This window comes from Austrofundulus limnaeus, unplaced genomic scaffold (assembly GCF_001266775.1).
Source record: "Austrofundulus limnaeus strain Quisiro unplaced genomic scaffold, Austrofundulus_limnaeus-1.0 Scaffold283, whole genome shotgun sequence".
NCBI classification, from domain to species: domain Eukaryota; kingdom Metazoa; phylum Chordata; class Actinopteri; order Cyprinodontiformes; family Rivulidae; genus Austrofundulus; species Austrofundulus limnaeus.
The window spans coordinates 485,274-496,515 of NW_013952685.1; the positions used below are offsets into that span (position 1 = coordinate 485,274).

The 11,242-nt window shown below is 39.4% G+C and overlaps 1 protein-coding gene across 2 annotated transcripts in view; it reads left to right on the forward strand.

Moving 5' to 3' along the window:
- Nucleotides 1-11,242, forward strand: part of nlgn2a (neuroligin 2a) — a 348,430-nt gene that overhangs the window by 124,710 nt on the left and 212,478 nt on the right. For both annotated transcript variants that reach the window (XM_014021224.1, XM_014021225.1), the window contains exon 2: nucleotides 4,713-5,522. In XM_014021224.1, coding sequence (XP_013876678.1) covers nucleotides 5,015-5,522 — 508 coding nt within the window. In that variant the 5' untranslated portion in view covers nucleotides 4,713-5,014. The remainder of the gene's footprint in view (nucleotides 1-4,712; nucleotides 5,523-11,242) is intronic.

The following is an 11,242-nucleotide window of genomic DNA, read 5'->3' on the forward strand; positions in this document are numbered from 1 at the left end:
GATAGCTGTGCAAACGTGTGTGTGTGTGTGTGTGTGTGTGTGTGTGTGTGGGGGGGGGGGGCAACGGTAAAAACACAGAAGTGCTTCAATAGACGTACATGAGGCAATAACTCTAATTATGGCGCTGAAATGAATAATTATGGCGTCAGTCTGGAAAGGAATGTGCAGCGGTGGATAAAAAGACGATTATTTCTTTGTGTTCTGGTGTTTGTGAGGGATGTGACGTTGCACAGAAATCACCATTTGACACGTTCATCGGCTTTAAAGCTATGATTTGGTACGCTTTCAGTACAGAGGAGATGAGATCTTTTTGCTGTCTCATCACCAGTGGTGGGCACCAGCCCGCTAAAGCGCAAATCCGCTAATTGCGCACCTAAATATTTCATTTGCGCTTTAGCGGTCTTACTAATTTTTATAATTCGTAAGTGGATTTGAGATTTCTAAAATTAAAATGCAGTACAGCTAATAACTAATTATCTACCAGTCATCATTATCTTGAACAGCTGAAGATATGGCTGTCAATGAATCACAGCACACATGATCTATACAACAGCACCCCTCCCAGATAAACACACTTATTGGGAAGGTATATATCCTTGTTGACTGTTGCTTTCAGCCACGGTTCTCATTTCCCACAATGCTTTGTGTCTGCTTACGTAACAGGAAGACAATAGCAAAAACAGTTAACGTTTGTAATCCATACTAAAATTTTGTATGTATTGATTTATTTTACTTTACAATCGGAGCTCCTTTTGTTAAAAAAATAAAGTTTAAAGACTGGAGCTCAATACTTGAAGTAACTGGTCGAAGCAACGGGGTTAGAGACACAGAAATTATTTAAAGCTGTTATGCTGACAAAGACAGACATCTAGTGGTCAGCTGGAGCAACTACATGGAAAACTTTAAAATCCATGCTCTTATTTTGAAGGGAAGATAGTTTCCTGTACTCCGTGTTTTCGTTTCCCGTCACAAATCAAATCTGTCATGTACCCAGAATGCATCGCTTCAGTTTTCCAATAAACAGTTTTAAAATTACTTTACTGATGCTTCTTTAATGAAAAATCTACAACAAACAAAAGAAAAAGTCAAAGAAGCAGCCGAACTAGCAATCCTCAACAACCTTTTAAATAATCAGCCAAACTAGCAATCCTCAACAACTTTTTAAAGAAGCAGCCGAACTAGCAATCCTCAACAACCTTTTAAATAATCAGCCAAACTAGCAATCCTCAACAACTTTTTAAGTTTTACACCAGGAGCTAAAGGTCTGTTACAGGAAATCAGATCCCCAGCAATCAGCTGTTGTAATATTAAGCTGTAAAAGGGTTCATACACCACTAGCTGGCAGTGTTGTACATATATTGTACATGAATTGTTGCCGGCTAGTACGTGTCAAATTGAACTTGCTCTTTAAAATTAGCTTCCGCTAGTTTTTCTATGGCGTTAGCGCTTTTGAAGTTGCGGACCTAAATATTTTCATAAGTGCTTTAGAAATTACGGAGCTAATTTTTGGATTAGCGCTGCCCACCACTGCTCATCTCTAATTTCCATCCACTCATCGTCTCCTGGAGCTGCTCTGTCAGACGTTTGTTTAGAAATGAGGTAAAATTGCAGAACCTGACTTCCTACCTTTGAATCAGGCGATGCGGCCCTCACTTGGTGGTGATTCTTGCAGGTTCTTAATGTCCGCTCTGTCATTTTGGGGGGTAAATCCAAAGCCAAATGCAGAACCAAGACTCAGGGAAACTCAAAGGTAAAAATTAATAAACTAGTTCATTAAACACTAAGTGAAAGAATGACGAGGCTGTGAAGATGATTTCAAGCCAAAACTCGAAGGAAACAAACACAAAAGATTTACATACTAAAGAAAAAGTATTTAAAGAGACACAAATGGACTGAAAAGGATTCAGAGCTCAGTATTAGTTACATTTACTTGAGTAACATTTTTGAAAAAATGTACTCTTAGCAGTACTTTTGCTCTGCTGTACTTTTTACTTTTACTTGAGTAATTTTATTATGAAGTATTGCTGCTCTTACTTGAGTAAAGTTTCTGTATACTCTACCCACTGTGAGTAACTTTACTGAATGAAGATCAAGCTGGTTTTCACCAAAACTTCACCAGATACACAAACACCTGCAGTTTTTGTTTGTTTCCTAAATTTTATTTTAAAAGAAACTGATTTGGAAAAATGTTTATTTTGCCTGAATTTATTATTTATATGAATTATTTTAAATTTTGATCTTTAAAATACCATAATTTCTACATAGCCTTGTATTTTGATCCATCTGATGATGTAATTTTTAAATATTACCGGATTGATGTCTTGATCAATTACTCAGTACTTGAGTAGACTTTTTACTAAATACTGTTTAACTCTTACTTGAGTAAAAACATGTTGAAATAGTTCTACTCTTGAGTATAGTTTTTGGGTACTCCACCCACCTCAGTAAACATCTGGGGGGATGACAGTGAGGCTCAGGTGAGAGTGGGCGTGGCTAAAGCTGGAATTGAATTGAAGGTAGATGAATCTGATTTTGACGCTCATTGATTGGTTCACTGATTGGGGGGGTGTGTGTGGACATGTTTTTGCTACACAGTGGGGACCATTTTCCTGAAAAACAGCCTCGGGGACCAATGACTTGTCCCTATGAAAATGGATGCTGATTTCGAGTGTGGGTTTAGGTTTAGGACCATGGTTTGAATTGAGTTTAGGCTACATTTAGGGTCAGGTATGTACTGGGTTGGTATTTATTGGGTAAAGGGTCAGGGTTAGGCTATAGAAATGACTGAAAAATTAATGGAAGTCAATGCAAGGTCCCCACGGGGATAGAAAAACAAATGTGTATGTGTGTTATGTCACACAGATGAGAGTAACAACAAGTCGTTTGCAGCCACTGTAAAGTTTTTATTCCTTACGAGTACACAACAACCACAGCAAGCTAACAAATAATAAGCTAACATTAGCTTACATCTTAAGCATCATACTGCTGGGTGGTCTGGTACAGCTTTCGGTATATCACTACTTGTTCACTTTTGTTTTGTGCACATGTACCTCGTCCAAACTTGTAAGGGGAAAACTGGGCACTGAATCCATGAAAAACAGTAAAGAGAGCAGAGTTTGACGAGACAAAACTGGAGGGAAAGAACAGATTGTTAGGGACAAATTAAAACTTTTGCTCAGTACTGAGTATTGTGGACCAAAACACAGCATTAGATTATATAATCTGGTCCGTTCCTCGTGCGTTTATTGACTCTGGGTCCGTTACATGAGGGATTTTCACATTTCCGCATCAGATTACATCAATGAGTATACTGTTTGTGGGTTCTCATTCATGTGTGGGTCAGTGAGGGCTTACAGAGCCAGTGTGTGTGTGTGTGTGTGTGCGTGTGTGTGTTCGTCCATGTGTTCTGCATGTAACCAGAAAACGACGCAGCCCGTTATAAGCTGCTTACACATTATTGACCTTTGACCTTACTGGGCAGTGAAAGGCTTGCTCTAATCTCCGGGCTCTACTCTTCAACCCACTCTCGTTGTCTACTGTACTTCTGTCTGTAAGGATAGACCACAAAGCCTTCAGGCAATGAATAAAGATGGAGGGATCGGTAGCAGTTTTGTTCGATGAAGACTTGAGAAGCGACCTTGCTCCAACCGCCAGGGGAGTATGTTATCTCTACGGCAAGGCCGGCCCTAACCAATGCCCTGCCCATGGCAGGATTTCAGGTGGTGCCCCTGGTGCAATGTTCCCAATGTCACCAATTTACATCCAATCACAAACCAAACTAAATAATTTAGTCTTTGATTTTATTTTTTGTCTTTAGAAACCAGGTTGTCCACGGTTTATTCCTTGACAAAAAAAAATGGTTAAAAATCTAACAAACTATACATTTCCCATACATTTGAAGAGCATTTTACTAAATTCTTGGAATTAATAAAACAAGATAACAGAAGGCTATGAAGGCTTTTATTGTGAAACATCCTCTGCACCATGTAACACCTAATGTAGTAACAAAGCAGAACAAGTTACCTACATGAACCCAAGGAGCCAGTGATTATTCTACAGAGTAAATCAGCTATACTCTGACAAAGGCTTGGAAAATATATTTTTAGACCCCTAAAGTACTAATTGGAAGCTAAGCAGTGTCGGGCCTAGTACTTGGATGGGAGTTAGCTAATTCCAGGTGAAACAAATATAGGAGTTGTGCCCACATTGGTCACTGGCAATAAAAAACCTTTGATCAAAGTAGGTCATAGGTCGCCTTCTAGAAGGATGCTAATTCAAGTAAGGTACAGGTACTAGGAGAGATTTGGTCCTCAGACCGACAGTTGTCACATCCAGTTTCTGGTTTCTTAGCATAATATGATGTAAAATGTGCTCATGTGAATTGTACAATGTGTGAGTTTCTTTTCTTCTCTTACAAACTGAGATAATGTGTTTTTCCTCTTGTGAAGTGAAACATGTTGATTACCACGTAAAGTGTTCCCAAAATGAACCCTGTTAGCTTGATCTGCCTTAACGCCGTGTCTAGATTTAGAAAGTCTCCTCATTTCACGGTTTTCATCTTTATTCTTTCTCCGTTTTTTAAACTTGGCAGCAGTTAAAGGGAACAGAGTGGATTTGTGTTTCAGTTGTGTTTTAACCTCGCTCATCTTTCTTTTTTTCCCTCCCCTCTTCTTCATCTCTCGCCCCTCCTCCTCCTCTGTCTCTTCCTGCAGAGTTTGTCATCAATCCAATTATCTGGATAAGAGAAGACGGATCAGAATGGAACGCAACAGAATCGTGGTTAGGAAAGAGTTTTGGATCGCTGTTGATTGGGTTCATCATTGACCTGGTCTCCAAATCAAGACCCGACCCCCTTTTTTCCGAAATCCCAACAACCCAACTGTTCCCGTTTTACCTTCTTTCTGGTCTTGACCACCAACAGTCCACCTGATTTGTGGTTTTATCTTGTTATGCTGTATTTTCCTGGTTGTTGGACCTCATTGTTTCAGAAAGAACAAACAAGAGGCTGAGCAGCATGACCTCAGCCACGGACCCCCAACCCTTGACTCTAAGAAAACAAAGCCGGCAGGTTTTGTTGTCCAGGACACGCTCTTTCAGTTTTGTGACAGACTGGTGCCTCATGAGTGTTCTAGGCCTCATCTTGTTTATTAGCCTGGCCTCGTGCCAAAGGATGGATCCGTCCAAGCACCCCATCGTCAGCACCAACTACGGGAAGCTCCGCGGCATCAAGAAGGACCTGAACAACGAGATCCTGGGCCCAGTGGAGCAGTACCTGGGAGTGCCGTACGCCACGGCGCCCATCGGGGACCGCCGCTTTCAGCCGCCCGAAGCGCCGGGATCCTGGCAGGAGATCCGCAACGCCACCCAGTTCGCCCCCGTCTGCCCTCAGAACGTCCACGGGGTGCTGCCCGAGATCATGCTGCCCGTCTGGTTCACGGACAACCTGGACGTGGCGGCGGGATACATCCAGAACCAGAGCGAGGACTGCCTTTACCTCAACGTCTACGTGCCCACGGAGGATGGTAAGTAAGCTGAAGGGGTTGGTGGGAGTGGGTGGGTTGGTGGTTTTGACGGACAAAAAACMCTTTTTTTTTTTTTCTACCAAGCCCAGCACTAATAGTTAACATGTCTGTCAAACAAAATGTACAAAACTCAGTCACACATGAGAAAATATTAGGAAAGTGAAGTTTCTGGGAGGAAAATCAGACTTGTTTTTTCTTGTCTGTTTTTTGGTCTGGAGGATTTTACATAATGTCCATGAATAGCAAAGAAGAGAAGGGGAAAAAAAACAGGACCCGCTTTAAAGCATAGATCATTTAAATGTGCTTTGGCAGTCCTCGGTGATTCATGCTGAAAAGGATTTTCTTAAGTACCGGGCAGGAAAAAGAATCATTACCACCTATTTGTCCTCAAAGATGACAGAAAACACAAAGGAACTAAGACCTCGAGTTATTTATTTATTTTTTGAACCATTTTTTAAAAAAATGTTGCAGAAATTCCAACAAATGCTGAAATGCCAATCAGTACTTTGCAATTTCAGGGGCTTTTAAAGGATAAAATACAGCAAAATCATATTTTGAGCATGACGATCCTTTTTTCCCCTGTCTATTCACACAAAATGTTCACATAGCATAGCTACATGATAACTGTGAATCAGGTCTCTAAAAACTATTGAAAGCTTATAAAGGGAGCCTGAGCACATATAATTTCATACAGTTTTAGTATACTTAAGGTAACAACACAACAAAACACATCATGCATTCCTTGTACATATTGTCAATCAGTTATAGATCCAAACAGTTTTTTTAAGGTGGAGATGAATTTTGACCCTTTTTAAACTCTCGTCGAGCTCGTTCCAACACTGTGGGCCCCTTCAAAGTTCGAGTCTTCTTCTTTTTTAGCATAGGTGAAAATGTTTTTTTTCTTCTGGTTTTACAAGTTTGCTGTGGACCACTGACCGGAACGAGCTCAGTCAACCTGTTATTAGTTTTGTTTATAATTTGGAACATATACAAGCGTTTTGGTGTAATTCTGTTAGCCGAAGGAGACCAAAACGATGGAAAAGATGAGATGGGGGCATTATACTCGGACCACGACACAGCTCTTATTATCTTGTTTTGAACGCTTTCAAGTTCCTGGAGATCCTCTCTAAACTGCACTTTTTAACTTTTTTTTGGGTGACATAATTGGCGACATCTTTTGCTGGATGTTGACATTTGATGTGAACACGGTCAAGTAAAGTGCCTGGAGTTGTTTTGTTTCTGCTTATACTCATTACAGATCCAGTGGAAGACATGTGTGAAGTCAACTCTCCAAACTTTGTGTTTGTTTAGCACTCTGATAGAAAAAGGCCTGGAGTGTTGGAATCCTCAATTTGACAAAACAGTTTTGTAAAAATCTCAATTTTCACTCAAAAAGTGCATCATTTTACTTTTTAAATGTGCTATTTGTGTGAATAACCAGATCTTTTAGAGTATTTTACATGAAAATAAGTATTTATGAAAGAAGGGTAACCAGTTCACATGAAATGACTCTGTTTGGGGAATAGTTTATGTTAGTTTCCCTGATTAAAATCCAAAGCTCATTTATTCTTCCTGAACATCGGCTCCTTTAGTAACACAGACAGGCTTGTCTTCTTGTCTTCTTCTTTTTATTATCATACAAATAATTTCTGTTTATTTTGTTTAATTTAACCTGAGATACCAGCTCTTCTTCTGGGATTTCCTGGTTAAAATAGCAGTAAATAGTATAAATAGGATTAAAACCAACATTCACATGAGAGTCGAAGTTTAAGGATTTTATTACTTCATGTGTTTTGCAGGTATAGTTGGATTTTCATGCGTTATAAGACAGGTTTGAAAAAAAATCGACAAACCATCCAGTTTCTGGGTGATTTACGAGGAAAATATTTGGACTTTTTCTCACATTTTTCCTCACAGCGACCTCTCTTCTGTCAGCTCAGATCATAATACAAATATTTTTTGCTGCCCAGAATCAGCTGGTTTTGAGAGCAATGCTAAAATAAAAAAATATATATTTCTGTCCTTTGGCAGGTTTGCTATGAGGACTAGAAACTTCCCATCAGCCCACTCTTTCTCTCTTTTCTTGCCAAGGGTAACAGAAAACATGTTGGACATTTGTCTTTTCATTTCTTTATCTTCAGTATAAGCTGCAAAAAGCCGGGACCTTTCCAAGCAAAGTAGGAGTTTAAGGCTGTAAGAATCCAGTCGGCACATTTTTGCAAAAGATGTACGTTTGACCTCTGAGTCGACCAGACTTTTTCTGAGGGGAGCTTTCAAAAAAGGGAATCTGTCAGATGATTCTGTATCGTGCAGATAAAGTGGTGTAGAGGTTTTACACTTGTGCTCTTTTTTATTGACGGTACCAATGAACGGCATCGAGTTCTGCTCGCTGGTTCTTCTGGTTCCGTCTCATCTTGTAACGGCGATATTTGCAAAACGACAGTGAAAAAACAAGATTTTGGCAAAATGAAGCAAAAAAAAAAGAACCTTTTTTGGAGTTTGTAAGAGTTAAAACCTAATTTAATGTTTAAACGGGTCACAGAAAGTTAGTTATCCATAGCATTTGAATACTTCCTAAATGGTTTTTACATACTGTATTTCCAGTTTTTACAGGTTTTACCATAGTATGTCACACTAATATTTATGCTGTCTATTTTTTCCTAAACCATTGCAGTTGTTGTATTTTTATTTCTATCACTTCACTTTTACCGTTTGTACATCATAATACAGACATTTTTCTCTTCTTTAGTCCCGTTTGTCTTTTTTTTGTAAGATTTCTTGTTTTCTCTCAAATCCCTGCAGAGCGTATACGCTCATCCAAACCCTCAGACTTCCACTGTGTCTGAATGTTTTCTTTAAAACAGGAAGCGAATGTGCAGAAGCTGAAAACTGCAAACGATGCTTTAAAATATAAGTAATATTTTGTAAATTTAGTCAGTGTCACTCAGTCTCAGAGAAACTTTGCAGCAAGTTAAAAAATAAAAACATTAATGTAGACGTGAGACTTTTATGTTTTTTTTTAATGTTTGAGTGTTGTTGCTGTTACTGCCAGATGGAGAAGACTGAAAATATATAAACGTGGTTTGCCACCCAAAAATCCAGTCATTGGATCCAATGTTAATTTTTTTATTTAAAGGTTTGGTGATACGAAACATTTCGCGATATCACAATATATCGCAATACTGTGAGCAAGGCGATATATCGCCATTTTTTCTTGAAAGAATTCTAATAAAAAAGCTAATATATAAATAAGTATAAAGAACACAGCATGTATTACATACATAGTCTGATTATAGTCTGTTTTATGCAATCAAAACTCTGAACAAGAACTGCATTTCATCATACTTTTTATATAAACTTTCTTTGAAGATTAAACACATTTTGTGTCCTGATGCATCTCAGTAATCCAGGTAAAAAATCAAAAAGAAAAAAAAATTGTATAGGTCTTCTGGACGGGTTCTTCTCTAATGAAACGTTTCGTCTCTCCTCCAAGAGACTTCTTCAGTCTGAGAGTTTCAGGCAAAATTCAGGCTTTTAAGCCCTGCCTCCATGTGACTGATACTCACATCACATGGCTATCGTTCACACCTAATTAACACTTATTGTTAACAGGGGTGGAGTGATACTGGCAATAGCAGCGCTGTAGGAGGGGGACAACTGAAAACGGAGGCCTCCACCTCTGTTTAATGATGGACGGTCTTTCTTCACAAAAATGGCTTCTTTTACTCCTCTCTCAAACCAACGTTCCTCTCTATCAAGAATGAGAACATCCTCATCTCTGAAAGAGTGACCGCTGGCCTGTAAATGAGTGAAAACTGCAGAGTTCTGGCCATTAGACGTAGCTCGTCTGTGTTGGGACATTCTTTTGAACAGTATCAGTCACATGGAGGCAGTGCTTAAAAGCCTGAATTTTGCCTGAAGCTCTCAGACTGAAGAAGTCTCTTGGAGAAGAGACGAAACGTTTCATTAGAGAAGAACCCGTCCAGAACACATTTTGTCCTCACAACCACATATTTCTTCATCCATCCATCCATTAAGCCTCAACTAAAAATCCATTCAATGTTTTTGAAAATCGATGCAGAAATAAAACTTTCACTGTATCGATATTTTCTGACACCCGTGGTGATTAGCAGACACTTCTGCTGATTCAAGCATGATTCAAACAGCTTATTATGACTTACCGCACGCGAAGTGGGGGTCAAATTTATTTATTATTTCTTATATTTTTATTTATTTATTTATTTATTTGAACATTTTTGGTCAACCGTATCACAAAAACGGCTACACAATCAACATGAAATTTGGTAGGAATGTAGAAGAGTCCGATCTACACTGCACCAGCCAACGGTTTTACAATAGACCCCATATTTTAAGCAGGGGGCTCCATCTGAAAGGGGGTATCTGAACTTACAAAAATGCTTATAACTCAAAAACTACTCAACATGGGAGCTTCAGATTTTTTTTGTTTAACTCAGATGAAGGTTATCCATTGGGCTGACCAATGAGCACCCCCCACTCCCCTCTTTTGGACCCTCATCCAAAACAATAAACCCATTCTGATGACTTCTTAGTTCTGGTTCATTGGTGCTTTGGTACGTGCAGAGGTCATGTTACTGCAGTATATAGTTATTTTTGTAGTATTATCTGTGAATGTTGTACAGAAAAAAAAGGAAACCGGTCTAACTCAGATCCAACGCTGCAGCCTCGGCCTTCAGCCTCGTCTCGACCAACTTTCAGCTCCCGTGGCTCAAACAGCTCACAGCGCCGTATGTCAGCGCTCACAGCCGGTTCCTGCTCCTTGTTTTCTGCCGTGTGGTGGAAATGTAAATGTCACACAGAGAAATATATACCAGCCACTCACTCACACGGTCTCCTACTGGTGGAAATGTTGCACAAATGTGAAGCCCCCCCTCCGACGCTGGCATTTCATCAGTATTCACCGAGCATTCGGAGTGGCACCAAAAATCATTATCACTCAGGTGTGCAGGTTAATATCTCCTTTGTTTTGCACCTCTTTTCTTCTGCTTCCTCGCCAACGTTGCTTTTGAATATTTTGTTTACGTCCCACTGAGAGGAGGAGACGAGCAGATTGGTAAATTGGAAAAGTGAAGGAAGGGATAACAAGAGGTTTTGGCTGGTAATTCAGAAATGGGCTTTGTCACACAATCTGACTCATGCACACTCTGACTTTCTCCCAGTTTCATTTGTTACTATTCCTTTTATGCTGCTGCTCTCAGCCTCCGGAGGCCTTTTTCCTTGTCTTCTTTTTTTAGCAGCCCTCCCTTTTAAACCAAATCATTAAACCCTCCCTTTTATTTTAAATGGATTAATCCCACAGAATTACTCCTTAATGCTGCCATCAGTGCAAACAGAAGAAAGTGGGACGCTCTGACATGAATATGTGTTTGCTCACAGATGAAGAAATTCTGTACCATTTGGCAGAAACTTGTGGCTCTTTAATTAATACTTAAGTGCTTAGCGAGTTGCAAAGAAAGCCATGTGTTGTCGTTTTTCTCTGTAATTCTGCACCACTCCTGAATGGATGTTGCAACGTTCTGGGATCAAATGAAATAAAAATGAATATTTTAAAGTTGATCTTACAGCATTCTGTAATTTCATTGTGCTCTGTGCAATGGCAATAAAGGTCTATCTTATCTTATCTTATCTTATCTTATCTTATCTTATCTTATCTTATCTTATCTTATCTTATCTTATCTTAA